We start from the raw sequence: 27,075 nt of genomic DNA, 5'->3' as shown, positions 1-27,075 counted from the left end.
GACATTAAAGATGTTGGCAGTATTTCTTAGAGAATATGTAGAAGGTTATTTGTATGTTACTGTGCAAACTACAACTACAACTAAAACTTTCCTGCTATCAATATAATCCTGGAATGACAGATATTGCAATGTAAGCCTTTACATATAAACGTTAAATTGAAAGCATTTACTATGAATATTAACCTAGATATGCCTACAGATGTACACACACAGCCTTGCATTCAACAATAGGGTTTTCCTGGGATTTGGAATATTTCATTCTGCATTTCACATTTGGGTGAAAGGTAACCTCAAGATAAGTTGTGAACAACACTGCAATACTAATGTCATGCCTTCCTCCTTCCCCTCTCTGTTTAGACTGGTGGCTGAACGGCAGCACCGTCCAGATGGGAGCTTTTACTGTGGTGGGGTACCTTCTCTACAGATTCTCACAGAGTCAGTCACTCGGCGACAGAAAAGTTCGCAGTACTTTGTAAAAACAGAAAGATCCTCTGACGTATCAGCCATATTGTTTCTTTGATCGATTGACCTGTCCTCCACAGAGATAGTGAGTCTGGAAACTAGAAAGCACAGAGGGTGTAAAACAGGAGAAACTTTGTTTATCTGTCAGAAAGGATTTTGGTGAAAACTGACATCCCTGCTAAATAAAGCTCGTTCTACCAGGGGTGTAGCCAAGGATTATGGGTCCTCTTGAAAGAGGGTGACTTCCCCCCCTCCATTTTTAGCACAAATATCAACATACAATATACCCTTTCGCGACTTAAACACACCTATTCACCTTCATTTACTAATCAAACCACACACCTCCGATTTGAAGGATAAACTTTATTAATGATATTCTATATTTTTCTTGTAGTCAAAAAATTCCATTAAAAGACAAATACCATCAAGTATGGTCTGCGTAGTTTATTTCTCTGTGCCATAGATTTCCCCCTGTTGTCCAAAAACTATTTAGAATGCTTAAAATAGCCAACCTGGGATTATGAACAGACAAGTAGCTTGTTGTGTAATAATCTGTGGCTTGAAACAGTCTCATACAAATGCAATATTTCCTCCTGTTTGAGTAACATTTGCTAAAGCCAGCCTCCATTGAGGATTTACATCTTCAGAAGGAACAAATGGACTTGAGTTGGTTGAACGGCAAAGAAAGGGTAGGATATAGTCAGAAGGTACTGAGAGAAAGACTAACACATGGTTGGTTTTGGCCACTTCAAGGGATTTATTGACAATAATAAAAATACAGAGAAACACCAGTCTTATTCTTTGAATTAACAGGAGTCCTTGGTTTTTCTCAATATAGGAAAACCCCCTTCACTCAAACACAGTTGCAATACTCCAGCAGTGTGAAATTGAAGTATGAATTATTTATAGATACACACCAAGAACCACAAAAGGTATTTAAATCAGTAGTTAGCTAGGTAGTTAGTTCATTTCACAGAGAAAGGTTCCATGCAATGGGAACTCAAATATTCCCAACTTAATGTGCACACTGTTTATGATCAAAATTTGAAATTGATATTATTTTTCAATTATAATTTACTGGTGGTTTATTGACTTATTAAAATCTGTCCTGTTAGGGCAGTTTGCAGGATCTGAACCTGAATGTCTGTTCAGTAAACTCACCTATGTTTAGTTAGAAGAGATCCTTCCATCAGCCAATCCAGGTTCAGTTTTGTGAGGGTTTGTGTCTTCACATTTACACTAATCAGCTGATTGAATTCAGGATCTAATAAAAATATTTACATATTTCTTTAATTGCTTTAATAGACTTCATTGATTTTTGTCAATAGATTTTTTTTTTTAAACCACTTGCAGGGCTTTGGTATTTGGACCAGAGGCAATTTAGAAACAAACTCATGAAATTAGGATCCTTAATAATTTGAATTATTTTATGTGTGTTAAAGTCCCCTTATTAAAAAAACAAAACATCGTTTGTCACCATCACATTCTTATAACCGGTTATGTAAAATGCCCCCTGCTGAGATACCGATGGTGCTCTGCTTTCCCTGCAGCACTCCCAGCTCTGATCCGATGGCCGATTCGTCTCTTCTGCTCCCTAACTGGTGAGTTTAACTAGGATCACGTGTCACTGACGTCAGTGAGATATTTGAAATAAGGAAAAATAGTCTGATTCCCATGTTCGTGTGTGATTGTATGAAAATTAATGTGTGCTGTTGTTTCTGCCTCAGGTCTGTCAGCTCTTTGGAGCTGGGTGAGCTGCCTTGTGGGAACACTCCGTGGTACAAAATACATCACTGATGAGAATAATGAGAATCAAAACACAAATATGTCAAATGTCACATATGAAGCTGAAAAGACATACGTACTGTATGCTGACTTTCCCATTTATGTCTTGCATCTCAGGAATCGAGAGCCTGTATAAATGGCTCTTTCGAATTTGGCGGTTTATTGTAGGTGAGTGTTGCCCGCATGTTGTTTACTCTGCACTGTGTGCTGCAAATTGACTTTTTAAGGGAAGGTAAGCAGGTCAGGTGAAGTTCACAGTTTGAGTGGGTAAGTTTGGGTAGTCAGAGCAAGTGACTCGAAAATTCAAGCAGACATCTGACAGCAGTTTAGTATCTACTTTACCAAGGACTGGGGCTAATTTAGGGACAGATCTGCCTAATGATTATAGCTCTATAATTAAAACATACCGACTGACTTCTAAGCTGCTCCTCCATCAGCATTTTCATCCAAATTCAAGTGGCTGGTTGCTGTCTTCAAAGCCATCACAGGTCAGTTCACTTTAATGTTTCTTTTGCTACATTGTCTGGGTTTTCTGCTGTTACTCTGCTACTCTGCTTCGTCTCTTCCACATCAGGAGTCAGGTCTCACTCACAGCAGAAATGAGTCTTGAACTGTTCTGGCTCTGCACTGCTTCTGTTTTCCAGTAATTTGGACTATGGAGGCCTTAGATGTTGCCAGAAAATCTGGCCAACACAAGCTGAACTGATCTCAGTTTTGTCTCAGTCTGATCCAAGCTGGAACCACTAAGACATTAAAACCTGAACTATTTGCTATTAAACAATATTTTAAAATAACCTGGCCCTGGATTAACAACCATCTGTTAAATAGGTTCTAGACTTGTCTTTGGGCTTGAGTTACTGTAGGTGTCAGAAACAAACTTTGTCATCAAAAAATAGGTTTTAAATAATGATGTTTTTACCCAGTCTCACTGAATGCGAAGAGAATGAAGAGAAATTTTAGTTCAAACTGGCCTGAGCCAATCATGTTGGGTCAGGCCCAGTTGGATCTGATTTACAGTCACAGCTTTTCTGCAAATTGCTTTATTATTTATCAAAAAAAACTTATCACTTCTTTAGGGTCATCCAGAGATGGAGCACTGGAGTCAGAGACCAATCCAACCAGTGGACTGAACCCGTGCAGTGACCTCTCCAGCAGCAGTAGTCCTTACAAGCCAGGCCTGAGGCTGATCCTCCTTGGGCCCACTGGTGGAAGACGGACCTCCATGGCAGACACTTTGTTTGGCAACAGCGAGACAAGGGCACCCATGGGTCCTCTGATGGAGAGCACAAAGAGAAGGACAGTAGTGGATGGTAGAGAGGTTACAGTGATCGAAACCCCAGATCTTCTGGGGCCATCACTGGGGAACAACAAGAGAGCCACGGAAGCCTTAAGGAGCCTTCAGCTTGCCAGTCCTGGACCACACGCCTTCCTGCTGGTGATTCAGGCTCCAGGCTCCAGCATGGGGATCGACCAGGATGCTACCCAGGCAATCCGAGCCACCCTGGAACTGTTTGGTGACAAGGTCATGGGGTACATCATCCCAGTGCTCACCCATGCAGACCACTTGGGTCAAAGGCATACCATAGATCGGCTGCTGGATGTGGACACTGAGGATCTGAGAGGGGTTGTGTCTCTATGCGGCCAGAGGCCTGAGCTAGTGGACAACAGGCCAGACTGCCCCCCAGAGGCACAAAGTGTGATGCGCAGGCAGTTGGTGGGGCGTGTGATGGACATGAAGGACCTGAGGGGGCATTTCATCCATATGCTGCAGAGGAGAGAGGACCGCATCAGGGAGGAGCTGCTAACTGACATGGCCTCTGCACTGGCTAGAAAACTGGGACACATCTAAATAAGAGAAGGAGAAAGAGAGTTACTGTTGTTTGTGTGTGTTTCTGTGTGAAAGAGTTGCTGGGACAGTGAAAATATAAGGAGGACGGATTCATTCATGTGTTAAATATGCACTTTTGACTTTAAGTGCAAGGGTGATTCTTTGCCTGAGGTATTTTTTGTCGCTCTGCTGGTTTACCACTGTCCGAAAGAATTTATTACTGCTGGTGGCCTGTTGGCTTTGAACACGCCACAGATGCTTTTGGTTAGATATCACAGTCACACAAACTTAATTTTCCTATTTTGATGTGTTGTAAATCTTCACTGTCTGTATATTCTTTTGTTTAAGCCTGTGCCTCATTTTTTCATACTCGGCTCCAATGCTTAGTCCTCCTCTATCTTCTATAATTTATAAGAGATATCAAACTTTAAAGATGATCAAGGAAAATAAACTGAAGTCACATTGCGACTAGGATTCAGCAGTATTGCTCAATGTACCCTGTGCTTTGTCCAGAAGCCGCTGAAATGGCGTTTTGACCAAATATAACAATTACTTATATATGAATAAGCTCAAAAACTTATTGCAGGTGTAACAGACTATATTTTTGTGACTGTGGTGAGAGAAAATTTTCAACACATTAGCAACCGATACCAGTAACAGGGTTATAACACTACATTGCACTAGTAGTGCAGTTAATATACACTTTAATTTACTAACTTTTAATTTGCAGGATTAAAGTTGCCCACAGGAAAGCCAATCTGCCAGGAAAGCAGAGGGGCACTTAACAACCAGTACAAACCTTCAACAAACCAGTCAGGTTGGGTCATGGGCATGATGATGCATAAACTTCAGCAAAGAAAAAAAAACAACACCCACTGGTCTGCTTTTCTGTCGCCAAGCCTGACCTATAACCTGAGAAAAGAGAAAATTGTATTAAAGGAACAGTTCACCCTAAAATGTAAATGCAGTCATTATCTTTCAGCTGGCCTGGGAGCACTCAGGGATCCTCCAGAAGGAGCTGGAGGAAGTGGGTGAAGAAAATTTCATTCGCCCTCCACGCCCTCTTGCCACCACAAGTCTGAGCCTGACCACAAGACAGATGGAAAGGTACATTGGTGGATGAATTGAAAAATCATTATCATGACACACTATGAGTTGTTATCTGTTGTTTTACTGTTTAGAAGGGGGAACAAACAGCGGAAGTGGTCCACAATCCAGTATTTACCTCATATCCAAGAATTTCTAATATTATTGGTGGTTAACTTCTTATTGGTAAATAGAATAAATCTGAGAAACTGAGGGAAAACGGGGTTTTCAAATTTGTTCACATTATGTCCTTGGTTGATATATCAGGAAATGAGTGGTTTCATTTGACTGGATGCAAAGTGCCATTTCAAAGTCTATTAAACCTGCATTATAAAAAATTGTTTTCATAGTAACATCAAGCCAGTTTTAGGTCTTTTAGATTTTATGCTCGAACAGTTTTGTCAGGAGCTCATCGACCAAAGTAGATCTAAAAATACAGTGAATCATATCTGTCAGATACCCGAAACACCACATTGAATGGATGATAATGTTTCTTTGCATCTGCTGGATATGTATTCTTAGTTAATATTTTGGCCATAACAACTTGTTAAGCTCAGGGCTGTTTTTGTTGTGCCCCAAGTGGTCAAAAATTGATAAATACAGCTTTAAAGTTACAGTCCTGGTTTAACTAACAGCATCTGTGGCTACTTATTGTAATTGCAAGTGTGTTTTGACATTTCGAGCTACTGTCATAATGTTGTTATAATAGCCAAACAAAGCATAGGCAGAGACGATTCATTGTGTCTCATAGCTTCAATAATGGAGATTAAAGAAGACCATCAATAATGTCATCATCATGTTAAGTATGCCCTGGTAGCAGCTTTAGTGTCCCACATCACATCCAGCATGTGAATCCATTGTGCATAGTATGAAATTTGAATTCTGCATGAGAATGTGTTGATTCCACAAGCCACAATGAAAACCAATGCATAAAGACACAACTAAAGCTTTGCAAATACATTGAATGGCTATAGATAAAGAAATGGCAACTATAAATACTATCACCAATGGGGTTCAATGTGATGAAAACCCTAAGGATTATAACTTTAAAGATGTGATTCATACTGGTAGATTGTCACAGATTAACTCACTTGGGGAACCTGAAACTTGTGGGGACCCATGGGTTTTGGGCCCCATGATAGTTGCCTCTCCTGGCCAGTTAGTAAGTCAGTACTACCAATGTCATATAGGAAAATGTTGGCTACATTGTGGCATTTGCAAGCGTATATAATTTTTGGACAATTACTGACAGTGCATCTTGTTGTTTGTGGTTCATTTAATCAGATTGTTGTCATACTGATACCTACAGTATATACCCGTTTTTAAAGCTGCATCAATTTCTGGTCAGTGGGGTGTAATGGAAACAAACTGTAAATACAACGTTGACATATCGTTACCTTAAAGTTGGTATAGCAAACGTGATCGCAAACATGTTGGCCTATTCACACATCCAGGAAACATGAAGCAACATCAGCATTCGTTTGAAGTCATGTTTCTGGCCTCCAGACAAATATAGATCGAAAATTCACTGCCCTTTTGTTGTCTAACGGTTCCTGAGGGAAAAATTTGGTTCCCTGGCTGCTAAATGGTCCACTGATTTTAGCTAGTCGCTAACTTTTTCTGCTGTTTGGTGGTAGGCCTAATGAAAGTGGACATTTTTAAGTTTTTTTTGCTTTAAACAGCTGCCTGCTACATCTAAAAACACTAATGGGAGTGGTTAGATTGAATCAAAACTTTAAAACAATGAGCTGAAAGACACTAAATCGCTAAACAGAGCTGATGAGAACTGCAGTTGGGTTATAATTATCTGTGGTTTGTCACTACCATCAGACATACATGATCTATCGTTAATAGAGAAAATACTGGTTATAGGCGTAAGCACTCAGAAAAGCAAACTCGTTATTGTCATGTTAATACCTACCACCTGGCCTAAAAATCATCCAACCTAAGTACCTCACTGCTCTTTTATTTATTTATTAATTTAAATGTAACCCATTGCAGGTGAGAACAAAGTGGAAAACGTAGGCTTCAGCAGTCTCAGGGGAGGAACTGCTCCCCTGCCTATTGACGCAGGCGGTGACAGCAATATGGAGCCAGGCAGACGCTACTGCGCATGTTCGCGTCTGCACGGACGGAGAGAGAGACAGACAGCGAGAAAGCGAGAGAGAGAGAGAGAGAGAGAGAGAGAGAGAGAAAGCTACACCAGGAAAAAAGTGGCAAAGACAAAGGACTGAACAGCCTTTCGGAAAAGAGGAGAGAGTTGTTTTAGTTTTAAGAACGGTTTATGAGAGTCCAACTGTATTACCCCCGGCAGGAAACGGCCAGGTAAGTGGTCGGGGAGACAAAACGAAGTTATAAGGCGTAAAGGAGCCGTTGTGGTTGTGTTTGCTGTAGATACGGGAGTCACGTAGAGCAGCCAGAGGACTAACGCCAGATATCTGTTACTATCATGGATTAATGGCATCTATACACGTATGGTTTTAGAGTATAGCAGCGGCTATTCCTTCTCAATGGCTTTTAAGCTCTCTAATGTGTGTGTGTCCTGTTCTGTACGGGGCTGTTGTCATATTTTGCTAGCTTACTGAACAGCCTGCTTCCTCTATCAAATCCAAGCTGCTGGAAATGTTTACCTTCTTCTCATTTTGGTGTCTGCTGACCAGGAGCAGATTGTAGCATTTTATAAAGTTATCTCAGCTCTCTGTCGCCATCAACAACAACACGTGTTGTTAAAGGTGTTTGGCTGCTGTTCAGTTTAAGTAAGCAGTTTAAAGATGTCACTTTGGGCTCTGCTGACTTGTTTATGTGGCTGAATCATAAATGAACAACAAAAGTAGATAATGAAAATACAGCTTTTTTCTCTCTTTCTTTCAGGTGGTTATCGGGCATCTTTCTCTGCTCACCATCAAACTCCTGTTGCATCTCTTCCAGTGAAAGTGGTCAGCAGTCCGGTGATGGAAACAACTGCAAAGATATAGGCTGAGTGACTGGATGGAAAGAGCTGTCAACACACACAAACACAGTGAGGATGGAGGAAGTGGAAACTCTCAGAGAACAGCTAATGGCTATTTGATTGACGACACCATTGTGGTGGTGTTGTTGGAGGAGTAATTTTCATTTGGGAGCATCTGGAGTATCTTTGCAATTTTTTTTTTCTTTTTCCACTGGCAATCCCATCTTGAGTCCCAGTTTTTATGCCCTCCCTCCTGGTGACCTTTCTTCACATCTATCCTTTAGAGAGAGCAGGTGCTGCTGTGTTAAACAGCCACAGATCTCATTTACCTTTCAACCCCCACCTCCCTCTTAACCATACACAGAGACACACAAGCTCCTCTCTTCCAAGCGGCTGAGAGGTTGCTATGGCAATTGTTGTCATGATGCCGATGTAGCGTCCTGAAGGTAGTAGTTGTGGAGGTAGTGGTGGAGCTGGAGGAGGTGGTGGTGGCAGTGGCGGTGGTGGCGAACGTCCAGGGATGGGAAGCGCTCCCTATCCAGCCGGTGAGTGGAAGGGGAAGGGGCGAGGCGGCCTGCAGGAGCTGGGCTGCATGCCCTGGAAGGTCAGCAAGCAGAAAGGTGGTGGTGGAGGAGGAGGAGGGGAGGTGGTGGTGGGAGTGGAGGAGAGGAGGTGCAGGGATCCCAGGGACTCTCAGCAGGCACAGGATCTCTCATCTTCCTCTTCCTCCCTCACCCCTCCAGCACCTCCCCAGTCCTCTCTGACACCTCCAGCGATTTATCATGAGAAGCAGCGGAGGGAGCTGTGTGCCCTGCACGCACTCAATAACGTCTTCCAGGACGGGACAGCCTTCAGTCGGGATACCTTGCAGGAGATATACCAGAGGTGAGCTGGTATACCAAGATACATATACCAATATTTAACATGTTCAAATAAAATGTTGTGGATAATTCCCTTTGTCAATTTGTTGCAGGCTTTCTCCTAGCACTCTGGTGACGCCTCATAAGAAGAGCATGCTGGGAAATGGGAACTATGATGTAAATGTCATTATGGCAGCCCTGCAGACCCGAGGGTTTGAGGCAGTTTGGTGGGATAAAAGAAGGTATGTAAAGCTGGTAATGAAACCAGCTTTTTCTCATGTCTTAAGTCAAGGTGGAGTTTTATGACTAATTGCTTATGGTGTAGCTGTAGTATATCTGTCGACTGCACTACCAGTGGTTTCCCTAAATGGTCGGTATGAGGGTCAGGCAGAGCCTAAACCAAAAGAAAAACACTTTGTCCTAGAAATTTTTTTTTCTTTTATGAATATGCATGGTGGTGGGGAAAAAAATTAAACAACTATTATTAGCTATGGCATCTGCAATATAGGAGGATCCACTTAAGTCCTAGAATGTAAATATAAGGTAAATGTTGTAAAGACCCTAATCAGAAGGGTCTCAAATGAGCTCTTCGAATAGTTCCATTAGTTGACAAAGTCTAAGAGACAGTCCTATCAGCATTCCTGCTTCCCTCATTATCAGTCTTTCATGACTATTGATACCAACAGAAGCCATAGACTTGATTTTATCATCAATGTAACATTAATGTTATCAGAAAAGCCATATTTCTGTTTCACTGACTTGATCATCACAGGAACAAAATCATAGCTACCCTTAATCTAGTGACAAAAACAACAATGCTACTCTTTGCTGCCGATTGATACAACACAGGGGTAATTCAAACATGTTTGCTGTTGTAAGTATTCAGTAGTGATATGCTTTAAGATTCCAACCCAAGACTGAGACAAAAGAACCCCACAAGTTAAAGATTACCACTTTGGCCTTACTAGTACAAACATTAAGCCATTTCTATGCAGCATACTGTAGATTTCCTGCAGAGGTACATTTTTTTGGTCAAAGTTATGTTTGTTATGTAATGTAGCTGCGACCTGAGACTGTTTTTATAACTCTCCTATTTGGTGCATTTAAAGTGCAGGAAACTCTGACGGACAAGATTTTACAATCAGCTTATGCAGAGCAACCTTGGTAATTCAACAAAATACAAAATTTATGTGATCCTGTTTTGCAGTTTGAATTTCCAGTAGCAGCTCTCAAATTAAAGATTGGAAAAGCTTCCTTGAACATATTGAAAAGGAAGAATATGCTTAATGTTTATAATCACAGCTGAAGTACCACACAATTAAGGCCAGGACAAATAAGTGACAGAACAGCATATCATGATATGGTATCCTTTGTTCTATTATCCATGAACTGGGAACAGTATTGTTAGATTATGTGTGATGCTCCAGCATAGGTGTGTCAGTCTTACAGCAGACATTTGGATAGTGAAACTTTATTACTGAAAGTTCAGCCTTTCGCCCCTTAATGGCTGTTTGACTTTTGATGGATGGAAGTAAATGGAGTAAATACATACAATGTACTACCGATTCCTGCTTCTTGGAAATAATTTTGCCACTTAGGTTTGTTTTCGTTTCTAGCTACTAGAATATTTTGATACTCTACTCTAGACAATTTCTTGCAATATATTGTAAATTGCAGAACTGCCTCCAATGTGATTGTTATTGTGGGCAATGTATCATACACAGAGTGACCCTGATCCTACCCCTTATGAGAACTATATCAAGCTGGTTTTCCGGTTTAAGTTTATGTTCATGTCATACAGAAATGAAAGGCTGGCCGTAGTTTACATAATTAATCTTAAACAAATAGTGTGGTAGAGAAAATGGCCAACAGTAATGTAAGGATGATGCAGTTTACTACGAGTTTACTACTATAATTGCAATATGATACGCCCATCTCTGCATAATGTTTTCTGAAACATAAAAACACACCTTAACTTTCTGCTGATACTACATCTCCCTCTAGCAATACAAAAGGGAAGTTTACAAAAAGTAAATGTTGCCGTTCTTCCTCCAGGGATGTTGGTAGCATTGAGCTGTCCAACGTGACAGGCTTCATTCTGAACGTGCCATCCAACCTGCGCTGGGGGCCACTCCGGCTGCCGCTCAAACGCCAGCACTGGATAGGAGTCAGAGAGGTGGGAGGAGTCTACTACAACCTGGACTCCAAGCTGCGTAGCCCTCAACCCATTGGCAATCCGGATGAGCTCAGGTGAGACTGATGGGATGTGTGCTCCCTATGACCGCTATGATCATAATTGTTTTACTCTTTTGTTTTCATAAAGCTTAGAATAATTAGGCCATAGATGCATCCATGTAGAGGATGTATCCAAGAAATACACTAGGTTTGTTGATGGCCATGTTGGTCTGTCCATTTAACAATTTGATTCATTTCCAACTGTTCAGTCTGTTACAAACCTCTGTGACTCTGCTCCTGTAGCTTTCTCAAAGCAGAAGCATTGAATCCGTTCACTGCTGAAAGGTTTCTTTTTACTGTGAAGCAGCTGTAGGAAGTGTTTAATAGTATGGCAGTGCAAAATGTCAAAGTTCTGGTGACATGGAATAGGAAAGCAGTTCAGATAGTATTGTGGCTTTAGTCTGTTAGATAAAAAGTCAGAATATGAACATTTAAGGGAAACGAAACTAAAATGACTGGGAATGCTCCATTATGCAGAACTAAACGTAGTGCATCCTTAAAAATGTCTGTTGGTCCACCGTGAAGGTCAACACTGCTCAGTTTAGGCCTTGGAACAAGGACAAAAAGGACAATTTATAGTATAGTTAGCATGAAACAATATAGTACGCAATCCAGCAGAGAGGCGTAGATTCTTTTAATGTCTTGGTTTCAATTTTTTAACAAGTATGGTTGTTTCCCATTAAAGATTTATTGCTTTAGAGGTTGCACTATATTTTCACTGATATTTTCATATCAACAAATTCTGTGTGTGAAAGGGCTGGCTCATTGTGTTGGAACCACAGAGAGTTATCAGTCTGCAGTCCATCTCAACTATACAGAGATTTTTAGTGTCTTTTAGCCCATGGTTTTGGTTTTTGGGCCTGCAAACTCATCATTTCATCAACCTGGTTTCCAGATGCAGCAGGCAGCTTTTTTTTTTTTTTTTTTTTTTTTTTTGGTTTGTTTGTTTGGTTTTTGTTTGGTTTTTTTTTAGCAAAAAGCTCTACTAACTAATGACTGTATGCTACGTGGCCAACATGAAATAGCAGACATAAAAAGTTAGTAATTAGCTGATGAACATCGTGGAGCATTTAGCAGCTAAAGAGCTGGATATTTCCCTCAGGACTTGGTGGAAACCAAAACAGACAGAAACACACAAGTCCAAATGAATGCTAATGTTGCTACCTAGCCACTGCATATTAAATTTGGCTATTGTTTGCTAACAGGTTATCACCACATTCATAAGGGGACAATATGTCAGAGTTGTGTTTACAGCTTGTTTCACTTTCCCCAAGTGGCCAAAAAAATCAATTAATGCAGCTTTAAAGGTCTGCCCATGTTAGATTTTGACCCTTTGTATTGTCTTGTTTAGCTTCCTAATTCACATAGTTTTTCTTCCAGTATCCTAACTGTGGCTTTTCTGTTTGATTTTCATTTTACCACAAACTAGGAAGTTTCTCCGCCAGCAGCTGCGAGGGAAGAACTGTGAACTCCTATTGGTCGTCTCAGAGGAAGTGGAGGCACACCAAACATGGCGGTCTGATGGCTAAGGGTTTAAAAGGCCAGTCACAGCTCCAATTGGGCCGATGGGCCAATCACAGAATGAACGGGAGAGGAAGTAGAGTTGTGCAAAGCCAAACATATGGATGCACACTTACAGATGTATTTTTTCCCCCCTTTTTGGGTTTTGTTTACACAGCCATTGCAGGACTCTTATCTGATAAGAGGCAAAGCAATGAAAGAAGCAAACACTTTACAGGGAGAATCAAAGAAGTCATAGTCCTTTACTCATAACACAGTTAAGACTTATGAAAAGTTATTCTGTTTCTGTTATTCTTGTGTTTTTATATATATTGACTATTTTTCAATGTCAATTTTGATCTGTTGATTTTTTTTTTTCCTTTTTTCCTTTTTACTGTTCAAGTTTCCAAAGTCATGAGAGTTCAGACTATGAAAAATGCTGTGTTTATCTGCCGTCTCCGTCAGTGATCCTCCCTGCTGTAGTCATGATGTTCACTGATGTGTCTTTGTGTTTCTGTCTCTCCCTTTGTCATGAATCTCTCTCTGTCCATATCCTCCGTCCTTCACTTTCACCAAAGCGTGTCCTTCCTTGCCTCAGAGTGACTCCATATCACTCCTCATTTCCTCTCCCTTTTTCATATCACAGGTCAAAATCAGTGCTTTATCACATTGCCAACTTTGTATTTCATCCACTTTCCAAACATTTCTGATACAGACTGAGCCTACACTGTGCAGAGGCTGTGCTGACAAAACAGTTTTATATGGCAACAAAGCAATGCAACACCTAGGCCAATCACTCCCTCTAGTGGATATTTGCCTCAGTTTCCTTCCATTCCTTCCTTTTTTTTTAATTTTCATGTTCAAATGTTTTTTATAAAGTAATGAAGTCTGCTAGTCATCAAAGAAATATTGCAATACCAACAATTATCGTCCTTTAGTAGAATTATACTGTGTCATGACATAATAATCATCAAGTTGGGGTGATAAAGAAACCTGCAGTGTAAATTACTGATAAAATTAAACTTTCCCAAAATGTAAAATGACAGAAGTTGGCCTGCATCAATCTTACAGCAGTAAACTTAACATATTTTGGTTCTGGACAGTAAGTTAGACAAAGTAATTTTCACGATTTTCTGACATTTTTTTGACTGAAAATTTATTTGGGAAAGTAACCGTTGGTTGCAGCCCTATTTTACAGTTCCAGAACAATTGAGCAAGTGAACTTACGGTTTCAGAAAAAATGTCAAATCAGTGTAAAGAAATGTTATTTATTATTTGTCCATATCACCTGCTCTTGTTTAATTATGGCCACAGTAATTTCTTGCACAGTGGTAAAATGTCTCACCACAGACAGCTGGCAACACAAGGACACACCACCCGTGGTGGAACTTCATTCTTCTCTTTTCTTCCTCCTCTTCTTCTTTTGGCTCCACAGTGGTCCAAAGGATCTCCACCACAGCCACCCTCTGTAGCACGGGAGGTCAGCTGATGCAGGGCTCCTCCTCCTGCTCTTCTTATACATCTCTTGTCAAACCTGCCAAACACAGCTCTGAGAGGATGTCCAGATTGTCCCACCAAGTCTTATACAGTGGTCTATAATGTTTCCGGTTTCAGCCTTAGGAGCGGTTTTGATGGTTGTTTGTGTAAGGTAAATTGTCAGTTTGTGAAACAGTGGATGGAGTGCAGTGTACCTGGGTAGTGAATAATACAGAAAAGAAAAGTTAAAGTTGACAGGCCAGCTAATGAGCCAGCCAGATGTGTGTTGTGGTTGATTATTGTGAAATGGGCCTTATGAAAGAGTCTGCTGTTGTAGCTTTCAGATCTGTCAGTTTAAGAGAACCTGTTTATACTGTACAAGTATTGTCTGTTAATAACAATATTGGCCTTAATTTGTTTACATTAAAAAAATATATGTGTTGCTCTGACAGATTAAGAGGGGCTGTGCAGTTTGATGCCGTTTCAGGAGATTTGTTCCAAAGCAGCAGTTTATCGTAAATATGGATGAGAAACATCTAATGCTCAACCAATATTCAGATTAATGAATCTGTAATGACGTTTTCACTTTTGCACCCAAGGACTTTGTGTTATTTACAATTGTTTGAAATAGTATGATTTTATAATGATAATATCAAATGATTTTCAGTGGTGCATATTTTATTTTGGAATTAAGCTTTTCAGTTCCTGCCCTGTCATATATTATATCCAAGTGAACCTCCAGTGAAACATTAGAGTCTGTCACTATTTTGCTGAGATTTTTGGACCCAATCATATCACACACTTTTTAAAAAAAAAACAAAAAACAATCAATTCAACTCTTCCTACTTAAGGATTCTGATTGTCACTGTATTTTTTTTTTTTGGTTTATTTTGTTTGTTTGTATTTTTTTTATTTTTTGCATAGAAATAAATGCTTATAACAGCACTTTATGTATAAGCTACAGTGTGGGTGTATTAAATGGGTCATTATTTGCTCTGAAAAGATCATTGTTGACTTATAAAAGTGAATGTGCTTCTTCTCAGCCTGGTTTGGATGTTTTGGTCAGCAGTGGAAAGTAACTAAGTAAATTTACTCAAGTACTGTACTTGTACATGATTTAAGTTTTTTTTTTTTTAAATTTCATGCTACTTCATACTTCTGTCCCAATTTCCCTAAGTTTCAGAAGGAAATGTGGCAGTTTTAACTTGACTTCACTTATTTGACAGCTGCAGTTAGTAGTTATCTTAGGTAGCATAGTTAAGGATTAAACCAGCGGTTTCCAACCTTTTTGGCTGGTGAACCCTTACAAGCACGCAATGTCTGGTTGGGACACCTTGTCGCAAAAAAAAAAAAAAAAGCAAAGTGTAGGGGAAAAGTAAAACAAAAAAAAAAGAATACCAATTTGTGAAGCAGAACTTTGTTTTTTCTTCTTTCCTACCCCATCAATCATCTTCTGACCCCTCAGATTTATCTTGTGCCCCAGGTTGGAAACCACTGGACTCAAGGTATCAAACTGTATATAAAGCAGTTAGAATAAAATGCTACTTTTTCATTTACACATCAGTATCACCAATTTAACCGTGTCACATTCAATAATATGTCACTCCCAGGTGCATTTTCCGCATAAGGAGTACTTTCTTTTAGTACTTTGAAGTACATTTGCCCGTGATACTTTCCACTTTTTTCCTCAGTGAGATTCTGAATGCCAGGCTTTAACTCACAGAATATGTTTACGACGTTTCGGTTTGTCCTTGAGAGAAGGGGGTGAGCGCTTTTGTTGTCCATCCATACACTGAATCAGTGATGGGGGTGGGTGGGGGGATGAGGCAGCTGGTGGCGCGCGCCGACTCATCGTCGGGGAGCGCGCTCTCGGAGACGGGCGCGCACAAAACCCGTTTGCAGATGTGTCGCACATTTTGTAAAGTCACTGGACGCACAGAGAAAAGCCAGCGCAAGGAATTCGCTCCGGATAAATGGGCCAGGAAAACAAGGCGGCTGAGGGAGAAACGGGAAGGGGACGACGAAACCGAGGGAAAGCTGTCATAGCCGCCTAACGTTAGCTCAGTTTGTAGAGGGGAAGGACGTTAGTTGAAAGCCCAGCGGACGGCGGCGTGCACAGAGAGATGGAGCTGTCAGCGATCGGGGAGCAAGTGTTCGCTGTGGAATCAATCGTCAAGAAAAGAGTTAGAAAGGTAACGGGTTAATATTTTTCACTACGTGTATCTGCGGGACGTTGTCGGCGTTTGAAAGAGGGACGTGTTCGGCAGGAGAGGAGGCTACTTTGGCTGCCAGGGAAAGCTTGAGAGATTAAATGAACGGAATTGCGCGACTAATCTGGTTATCTAATTGTAGGCTGTATCAAGGGGGCGGGTCGAAGGAGGATGTCCCTTTAATGTAACGTGAGCGTGTTGTCAGCGCACTACAGCTCGACATGTCAGGTGTCGGGGCCGAACGGGCCGGCGGAGGACACGTTGTCAACCGACCACCTTCGGGTTTTTTTTGGGGGGGGGGGGCCTGTTTCACGGCTAATTGGGTTTCGGGTTTTCGGTGTTGACAGATGCAGGTGCGCAGCTAGAAATGATGGCGCCCCAGAACGCGGGAGGGCCCTCTGAAACTCCTCTGTTTACTAATAGCCCCACCGCCGCTGCTCCTGCTGCTGTGACTGACACCTTCTCTGAGCAATCAAACATTTAACGAAGCGTTGACATGTGCAGGCAGACACGACGCCTTGGTCGCTTTAGTCTGAAATTCTCATCGACATTTGCTAGAGCCAAAAGTGACCCCCTTCCAATCCCTTGGGGCTTCTCGGGGCCTCATTCGAATTCATACTTTATCAGTGTTTTCAATGTAGACTTGCTGAACATGACTGATTTGATGTGAGGCTCAAAGTGAACGTGCAGTAGATAAAGAATACACATGAGTTGATGAAAAAAACCACACGTAGTGCTCAGTGGACTACTTTGCCCATCCACAACTCAAGCACATGTCTACTCGTCTTACTATCAACTGTTAAAATGTCACCTATATGTAAAATACTGGGTGACAACCTGATGCTACTGTTACAGGAGGGAAACTGGAGGATGGTCTCATAGGACACAGAGGCATCTTGAGTTGAACCGATCCCTCCAGTGATGCCATAATATGCATTGCTAATATCTAAAAGGCCAGTGACTATCCCCTGTGAGTGCATGATACTCACATGCACCATTTAGGCTGTAGGTCTCACTCAGTATATATCTCCATGCATGCACTGTTTACTGTATATAGGGGGGAACTGGGCTAGTAAAATGAAGATGGGAAAAGTGGTGACCTCACCCGCTGAGAATACCTTTGAGAGCTTGGAAGTTATTATTGGATGATGTCACAGAGGATGACTAACTCCGAGAGGCTTGCCTGGTATCTGGAAAACATACAGTACATTTTACATGATGTATTAATTATAGACATTGTCTGGTGGTGTGACAACATCTTCCTACACATAAACTCAATTCAGCATCAAGAATATGGTGGAATAAAGGCATTAAGTGGGGGAACGATGCTCTTAAATCTTCTGATTTGTCCTTACGCTTGACTGTATGCTACCTGGCCAAAAAAAAAAAAAGAAAAAACACTTGAAAGCTTGATGGAAACCCTTTGTGGAGGTGAGAGCTGTAATTAAGACTAAGCAGGAAACAGGCAAACATGTCATCTCCCAAGAATGATGCAGGCGCCCCTTGGGTCAGTCATTAACAAGATGATGCTTCACCTCTGAAAGTTTTGATGAAATCTAAATCACTGTTGCAACAGTTTCGGGCTTTCAGACTCAGTGTTGCAACCACTTTGGGATGTTAGAGTTTGACCTTTAGACTTTAACTTCCTAAACTGAATAAAATCTAACCTGTGGTGTGAGAGATATCACATTTAATCTTACGGTTGTGACGTGATTGTAGCACCTCCAGTATCAGCATAAACCTTTTACTGTGGAACAAAGTGCAAAGGGACTCATTCTTTAAAGCTTTATCAAAACAGACATGTAACATCTCAGACATCAGGTGACATACCACATTAAATTGGTTTAAATGGTTTAATTCTAATGTGTGTGGGACGAGCCTTAGTATACTCAATGATTTGATTGAAACAATGGCTAATGCTGCTCTTAAACTTTATGTCTCCGCAGGGGAATGTGGAGTATCTGTTGAAGTGGAAAGGATGGCCTCCAAAGTAAGTATGTAAACTTAGTTGGGGAGATGAATGGATGATATGAAACTTAAAAAGGGGCATCATATTCTCACTGACACGTACAGTAGATTTTATACGTATGCAGAGAATAGTGTTGGATGAGATAGAGTGATGAGATAATTTGCTGGACTGGAGTTCTGGAAGGTTTTAAAAAGTATGAACCTTTATTTTTATGATTTCACAATATGTTTTGAAAATCCCCCAAAAAATCTTGACATTTTGTAATTAAAAAATTAATGACTGGTTGACTTTCTGTAGATGATATCATGCATTCTGACTCTTTGCTCAACACATAGTTACTGTTTGAGTGGAACCAAAGACGATGGAGCCATTGTTTTCAGACAACATGTAACAGTAAATGTTTTCAGTATGATAATGGTAACTGTTAAACAACACAGCATTAATAGACAGACAGACCTATATAAATACCTAACTGAATGTAATAAGGAATGAATAAAAGAAGCAAGTAGAAAAAAAGAGGCTTGTATATACTGTTTTTTATGTCTTGCAGATACAGTACATGGGAACCTGAGGAACATATTCTGGACCAGCGCTTGGTGCAGGCCTACGAAGAGAAGTAAGGTTCCACTCAACATGTAATATGTGCATGATAAAAAGCATTGCCTGAGTCCACTAGCCCAGAAGGTTTGACACAATGGAGCAGGAATAAATCAGTTTTCTTCTTACATTATATTAATCATTAAGTGATCATGACTCAGCAGACCAGGACCCAGATCCAAGATCTCTCTCCAGCTGGCGTTAGCATGTGTCCTCTGTTGTTGGATTGTAATTGGATATGAAAAAAAACATATAAAATCCACATCTAAATGCACCAGATGTGCAGGAACGATCTCGCAAATCATCTCCAAATGTGATAAGATAGACATTTTAAGTGCACTAGAGCAGAGTACAGTGTTGTAGAGTGCAGGACTTATATAATTCACAATGGATCTACAGTATGTAAACAGAAAGTGTCCCTGTGGATGTTCGTGCAAAACAAACAAGTAAAAGTTCTCAGTATTCTGGTGGACTAGTAAAAAGTGACGTTAGGTGTGATTTGACATGCACTGCAGTCTGAATTTTGGCGAGGAAAACCGATTATAAACCTGCGCTAACTGTGTTTTGGGGGGTTTTAGGCCACTTGGGAGCAGCGAAAACAAGCTATGAACATTAGCATTAACTTAACCCCTTTTAAGTTGATGTGCAAACTTTTTAGCAAACAGTTGCATATTTACGGACATGAACAGACATGACACCATTAGCACTCATTCAGAGTCGTGTTTCTGTCTGCCTGATCAATGCAATTCTTCTAATTCTGTTTTCGGTTTCCACCAACTCCTGAGGGAAACACATAACTCTTCAGCTGCTAAATGCTCCACAATGTAAAAAAAATAATCCAATGAAAACACACTTAGACACAAGATACATGTTGTTACATGTTAAGTTCCAAACAAGCTTGAAATTAAAAAACTTTAAATAGTCAGTGAATACACGTCCACAAGACCTTTTGATGTTGTTAATAATGTGCTTGGTTGTTCTAGAGAGCAGCGAGACAGAGCCGTAGGTCACCGGAGGAAAGGATCCAAAGCCAAAAGACTCCTTCTGGAGGTAAAGTTTGAAGTTCAGTTAAAAACATTTGAAGAGAAACAGTTTTTTCATATTGACACATCTTCACAGTGGTTCATACTTGAGTGTACAGTTCTCTTTCAAGTCCGGTCCTCACAGACGTTCTACTTCAGTTTGCCTTCGTTAACCCCACCGCCTTGCCACTCTTCTCTCTGACCAGTTTTCTGTTTCCTCCCAATTATTTAAATGATGACTCTTATATATTGTCTTCTTTCTGATCTTGATTAAGAATACTGTCTACACCATGGATCTTCGCAGCGCTCACAAGACTCCAGAGAAGACGCCGCCGCGCCTCCGTCTCTCCCTGACGCGCTCGCTGGTCCCCGAGGACGAGGATGCGCCGTACAGTGTCTGCAGGGAGGACCCGCGACCACCGCTGGCACATCACAAAAACAAACACAGGAGGTCACAGTTCAGGTGCCTTGACTCAAACCCTCCGAGTCCAACGCAAGAGGACTGGGAAGGCCTGGGAGAGGAAGAAGAGGAGGAGGAGGAGGACAACGTAGAAGATGAGGAGGATAGGGAAGAGGAAGACCCAGAGGTGGCTCAGAAGGAAACAGCAGAGAAGAACAGAGGCATTCTTAATGGTAAGTGTGTCAGTCGGTCAACCAGTGGACTCTAATCACCATCATGACCCAGTTAATTTGACTGTTTGTGAACCTCCTAGGCACACACACACACGCGCACACACACAATTTTATCACTGGGCATGCGACCAAAAACATTAAACTTGCTCCATCCTGAGCTGAATACACATAAAATCATTCAGGGATCAAAATATAGACTCATGAAAGACCATTTGAAGTCCCTCTGTGTATGTAAATGTAAGGCAACAGTGGCTGTAGAGTCTCTACTACAAATGCATCAGTGTACCTTTGCACTGTAAGGCCCACCCACTGACAGCTGTCAATCAAACAGTCTGTCCTGTAATGTAACTTTTTTTTTTTTTTTTTTGCTTGATGTTTGACTCTGCGTTTTAATATCCGCAGAATTCAAACTTGTTCATTTCAGTTTCGATTTTAAGTTTTTGAGTTGACAGTAAGTTAAAGTTAAGACATCTGAGTCCTCTCAAAATAATGAGGGGAAGTGAGAGATGGGGCACTTCTGTCCTCCCCATCGCCTCAGAAGAACTTAGAGCTTTCTTTTCCTGCAGCCAAATGCATCTTATCTAGCTTTGTTAGTTTATAAGATCTATCAAAACAGAGATAATCTACCCAGGTCAGTGCAAGGAGGTTAACTCAATAACAATACACATGTGATAGGCTTGATAGAATCGCTGTCTGAAAGCAACTCTACCCTTTCTTTCACTGTCCTTGTCCCTGGCTCGTTCAGGACAAGAAAGGACAGACGGGTGGACCTCCGCCATCGGACCAGACGAGGTCACTGCATCGGAGAAGCCTGACAACGTCTGGAGACCCATCATTGGTCCGGGAGAGGTGACAGTCACAGACGTCACACTCAACTCCCTCACAGTGACTTTCCGAGAGTCGAGAGTGGCCAAAGGCTTCTTCAGAGACTGGGGCCTGGAGGTCTGAAATGCGATGAAGTGGGAGTAGTTTGGCAGGGTGGGCAGTGTGGGAAGGACTTGGAGGCACTGGTTTAATCACAGTGTGTGAATGGTGGTTGAGGGCCAAGATCGGTGTTTTCAATTTCTCTCTTCAACCTCTTGCTCTGCTCTTCCCCTTGCCAGCTACTTCCAGTCTGGTCAGTGGTACGTTTACATGCACAGAGTCACCTGGATATAAGCCGAACTTCAGTTAGTGTTATATTTAGGTCGAGCTGTTCACCTCTGATACGTTGGGACTGCGTTGCCTTGAATTAAAGGGGCATTAGATACCTATAACTGTTTGTGGCTTCTCTTGGTGACCGAGGAAACGCAGAAACATGGACAGCCAACAGTGGTCTCTAATTAGACCAAACATTTTCTTCACAGAGAGGAGTAAGTTAGCTACTTAGAGCAGAGATCCAACAGAAGCATCTTGTGAAGACGCAATATACTATATCACTACATTCAAAAATGGAAGAATACTTCTGTTTTGGCTTTTTATTGTCTGTGGAACAAAATGTGAAACCCAGGTTGCCAGGCTGATTGTGGCTGAGATGCACTCACCGGCGCCTGAGGACCAAATGTGAGCACGCTCTGGCCCATATATGGCTGCCAGATTGAAGTAGAGTTTGGGGGTGCAGACTTGGTCTGAGGAATCAGTTCCAGTTAGCAGGAGTTGGGTCAGTGTCAGCCCCTGGAATCTTCCGTGGTCAAACAAGTGAAAATGGGACTTATGATACAAGCATATAATGATCTTTTTTTTTTTTTCATGAGTCTTATTTTTCCACCTTAAAGGTACCCTGTAGAGCTTTTTTTCCTAGACAAACACAGTTATGTTGACATTCATTGTTACTCACCAAAAAGCTCTTGTGTATCCTTAAGTCCTAAAAATCAGGCTGAACTCATTTCCTTTTTCAAAAAACATGATGCGTTGCGTTGAGTTTTTCAAATAATTTGAACCCTGTATTGTTTGCATCCATGTTTGCGAGGCTCTTCCCTGGATTTCGCCAGTGCATTGCTACCTGTAGATCAGTGGTATAATTTGAAACCGTTGGCAAGAACATGTGTTGTACACCTGCTCGCTTGTGCGTTTACATGCACATGCAGGAAACACATACCCACTGATCAAAACATTGCTCCACGACACTGCTAGTGGTCAAAACTCCACAGGGTGCCTTTAAAGCAGTTAACAGCATAGGCCTTATGCATTACATTTTCATGTTCCTATCTCCTCTCATACTTTAATTTTGTGACATGGGCTCTTAGAGTTTGCCATGTCAGATTCGGCAAACAGAATGAGCTGGCTTTTATACATTTCACGCAAAACCATCTTTTGCAAAGTAGATAGTAACTGCAGTCATCAGATAAATCGAGTGATTTAAAAGTATAACAACCAGAAAAGTAGCACAAAATTGGAAATGACAAAGTACAAGTTCCTTACAATTGCACTTAAGTCAGTATATGAGCCAATGTACTTTGCAGCTCTGAATGTGATTATAGAATACAGACAGAGTTATGACATTTTCATTTGGGGGAGTAAATCATGTTAGAAGAAGAAGAAAAAGAAGAGGAGGAGTCCTCTGTGCATGTAAACATGGCCGCTGTTTGTGTTTTTCTCTCACACTAGGCTAACCATTCAGTACTGGACTCAAACATATTGTACATACTCTAAACTACAGTGAGCATAGCTGTCAGTCCCATACTAACATGCATTGCTGTACCTGTAACCTGTAAACACAGACTGTTACTACACTACAACACGTGGCTTAGTCTTGTATGCGTTTCAAAACCCTCTGAGAGATGATTTGATCCGCCTGCATGCCTCTTTTCCCCTAGTACAGTTCTATCAATGCAAAGGCAGACAGTTTAGTTTTCTCTGTCCACCTAGCTCTCCATCTCAAAACATACAACACACCATACAAGTGATGACTGAGTCTTGTACCAAAAGTAGAAAACTAGACGAGACCTGATAACAGGATGTATTATGGAATTGCACTGTACATCATAAGGGCCTCTTTGTAGAGTTTGACTGGCAGTTATAAAGGCGAATATCACTTCTGATATTTAATCATGAAGTTGCCAGTACCTGATCATTTGTGACAACATTCAAAAGCTTTCAATTACATCAATTTCATGTCCCAAAAAAAAAAAATCACAAAGATTGAGTCTTTATCCAAAAATATAACTATTCTGATCTGAAGGTGGAAAAACCTCATCTAGATTATCACCATACACTACAACTCTCTACTAAAAGCCAGACTAATACATTTAGTTCTGTTAACTGTTTGGCCCTTTAATTACCGATAACACATAGTTTACAGTACAGACAGCTATTTTATTAAATATACTATGAAGTCTTATTCATGTGTTACCTTTAGTAAAGCACTGTTTTCAGTTAGATGACCATCGACATGCAGACTTAAACCTTGCTTTCATACAGAACCCATCGCAGCTAACAGTCGCCTTCATTTATTCAGTAAGTTGTGGTAATGTCATGTAGTAATGCAGTTGCAAGCAAGCACCGTTTGGAAAACTCCTCTTGGCCGCTAAAAGGCATTGCATTCAGAAGATGTCAAACAATTCAGCAAGAGAAATTTACTCACCGTCAGTGGTTCCCAACCACGACCCTTACAAGGGGTTGTGAGATGAGTCTAGTTGGTAGTCTGCTTTAAGTCTTGGAGATCGGAAAATTCCCAAAGGCACTAGAATGCACCGACAAGGAGGCTTTTCCAAGAAGACCCTCTTTGCTTTGCATTATCATGTGATTATGTAACATAAGTTAAAAAAGAAGGAGTAAGTGATTGTTGATTGGGCTAGATGGCATATCTCAAGGTATCTCAAGTCTAGCTTTCAATCACATCACATGGTCTTCATCAGCAAATGGAGTTTGCTCAGTTGTCATGGAATTGTGGATGGTGAAATTTCTGTTTTTTCTGACTTAAAGTTTCAAACTTCATTCTTGAGCTTGGAGACAGCAGTTGACAAAAGTCTCACCTCCAGGTTTATTACTCGTACGATAATATCAATAGATGATTATGACAGAAATCCAAATAGATTTCTATCGCTGATAATAATACAATAATTAAATATCCAGGATAATAACTTAAATCAGAAATAAATGGAAACTTGAAAATCTACAATTTCGTGACAACTGCGCAAAATCCGTCCGAAATAAACTGAATCATGTTGCTGCTTAGAAGGTAGGAAATTGACCTAAAAACCTGCAACATGCTTTAGAAAAATGTTTAGTCGTGGTATAAAGTATATGCAATAAGTAGTTATTGGGCTAAAACATGAGAAACTGACTAATATGGTCATTAATGCGATTTAATGCAATCAAATGGTTAGGACACTAAATAATAAGTAAATAATCATTCAAAATATTTAGAAAAATGAAAGGGGAAAGTTTTCCCACTGTTTTACAGACTAATTTCATGTAACTATCGTCAAGGATAAACACTAAGAAGAAGACTAATATTGCAAATTTAAAAAATAAAAGCCCAATTTTGAGGTTGAGTATATTGGTGTGACCCTGCTGGCTTCCTGCCCAGTGGACACAGGAGCTGATGTGATGTGTCATGTCTGTGGAATCTCCCACAGTGGCGTCCCATTGGTCCATAAGTTGTTTATCCCACACTGAGGATGATGGGTCAGCGTCTCGTGATCCCAAAACTGTCTCTGTGCGATAATGAAGCTGCAGGGAATGGAAGTGCCTGATGTTGCATAATGATGTTATTGTTTTGTCTGTTGAGCTTTTAGGGCTAATGTCTCTCTCTCGATCCTTTACACACAAACACACACACACACACACACACACACACACACACACACACACTGTCCCAGCTTATTTGGTTTCTGTATGTCTGAATGCACGATCCTCGACTGATGTTATTAACACTACAAATATGAGGAGACATTAAAAAGGAGGAAGATAGAGGGGGCAGTAAGGAGAAACATGTATTTTTTAGTCGTTATTTTTCTACATTGACCTGAATGTATATTTATTCTTTAAAGATACCTGTGTATTTGTCACGCAGAGGACTGAATAGTTTTTATACAGTTTGTGATAACCACTGAGCTGATGCCATATCTAAATGTACTGACATGACAAAACAGGCACCCTGGATTTGACGTTGCCTAATGTGGTCGCTTGTGCTGCTTTCGTCCACCACCGAGCGAAGAACCTTGCACTTTATTGTGATGTAAACCTGCACATTACCTGTTCCAGTCTAAAAAGTGTCATTGTGTAAAGAATATTTCTATGGTAATACTAAAATAAATGTTGCTCATGTTTAATATTAATTTGATCTTAATTGTCCTGCTTACTCTCGATAACTGAGCTGGCTTGTTTTCCTAGATTTACAAGGCGTCTGCAAGTGCCATCACTTGAATAGTGAGTGAACTTTTTGAAGCACAGGTAAAACATGGGAATCTGCAGTGAAACTGGGGAACCATTACCCCTCCAGAAAGCCAACGTGACTCCTAATTCCCAAATAAACCAATCAGTTGAAAAACAGTTCTGACCTGGAGGTCTGAAAAGGGTGTGTGTGTGTGTGTGGGGGGGGGGGTTATATGTCAGCCTTCTTTTGGAAGATTCATTTAAAATTCAAGGTCAGCCCTTTTATTTAGTATCACTTTATTCTAAAATAGGTTGATTTATAATTTTGTTACATTTGCCTTTGATCTGGACATTTCAAATTCTTTTAGGGGCTATTGTGAAAATTATCAAATGAGGTTTACATTAGATTACACTACTTTCAATTATTTATACTTTGCCTCTTTTAGTTACTAATGGTGAAATGAGTCCTCCCTCACCCCGATAATTTTTGTACAGTCCCTTATTTACATGTATATTTAAACTAAAGCCTGACCGATACTGGATTTTTGAGGCTGATGCTGATATCGATGTTTGAGAGTTCTCAAGAAACCTGTTAAAAACAAAACGGGCAAGAGTAATCTTTTTTAAGATAAACACAGTTGCATAAACAAACTATCTTGTTATATCACTTAGATTTGTTGTTTTGAAGAATTGAAAGATACATATTGAGGTGGACATTTTACAGTTGGAAAATCAACTTGACGGTGCTCTCTGGGTGACAAACTATGGAAAGGGGACACTTTCTAAATGACCTCAAAGCTACAATCTTTATTAAGAAACACCATACCAGTACCAGGCAGGGCCTCCCTTTGCTCTCAAAACTGCCTCAGTTCTTCGTGGCGTTGATTCCACAAGATGTTGGAAACTTTCCTTTGAGATTCTGCTCCGTGTTGACATGATGGTATCACATCATTTCTCAGATGATCATATCATCAGATTTGTGAGCTGCATGTTCTTGCTGCCAATCTCCCTTCCACTACATCCCAGAGGTGTTCTACTGGATTCGGATCTGGTGACTGGGGAGGCCACTGAAGTAAACTCAACTTGTGTTATGTTCATGAAACCAGTGACCTTTTGCTTTGTGACTTGGTGCATTATCATGCTGGAAGTAGCCATTAGAAGATG

General features: G+C 40.7%; 2 protein-coding genes across 2 annotated transcripts; both read left to right on the top strand.

Moving 5' to 3' along the window:
• The first annotated feature begins 7,352 nt into the window (after nucleotides 1-7,352).
• Nucleotides 7,353-13,056, top strand: josd1 (Josephin domain containing 1). Its single transcript, XM_040136167.1, has 5 exons — nucleotides 7,353-7,486; nucleotides 8,033-8,996; nucleotides 9,085-9,213; nucleotides 11,027-11,221; nucleotides 12,636-13,056. Exons 2-5 carry the CDS (start codon nucleotides 8,632-8,634, stop codon nucleotides 12,733-12,735), a joined length of 789 nt encoding a protein of 262 aa, XP_039992101.1. The 5' UTR covers nucleotides 7,353-7,486; nucleotides 8,033-8,631; the 3' UTR covers nucleotides 12,736-13,056.
• Nucleotides 13,057-16,096: 3,040 nt separating this feature from the next.
• Nucleotides 16,097-25,853, top strand: cbx7b (chromobox homolog 7b). Its single transcript, XM_040136199.1, has 6 exons — nucleotides 16,097-16,374; nucleotides 18,339-18,382; nucleotides 18,912-18,977; nucleotides 19,942-20,008; nucleotides 20,256-20,613; nucleotides 21,359-25,853. Exons 1-6 carry the CDS (start codon nucleotides 16,306-16,308, stop codon nucleotides 21,559-21,561), a joined length of 807 nt encoding a protein of 268 aa, XP_039992133.1. The 5' UTR covers nucleotides 16,097-16,305; the 3' UTR covers nucleotides 21,562-25,853.
• The last annotated feature ends 1,222 nt before the right edge of the window (nucleotides 25,854-27,075 follow it).

This window comes from Xiphias gladius, chromosome 9 (genome assembly GCF_016859285.1).
Source record: "Xiphias gladius isolate SHS-SW01 ecotype Sanya breed wild chromosome 9, ASM1685928v1, whole genome shotgun sequence".
Taxonomy (NCBI): domain Eukaryota; kingdom Metazoa; phylum Chordata; class Actinopteri; order Istiophoriformes; family Xiphiidae; genus Xiphias; species Xiphias gladius.
Note: the sequence above shows the minus strand (reverse complement) of the source record. Positions and strands in the feature narration are given on the sequence as shown.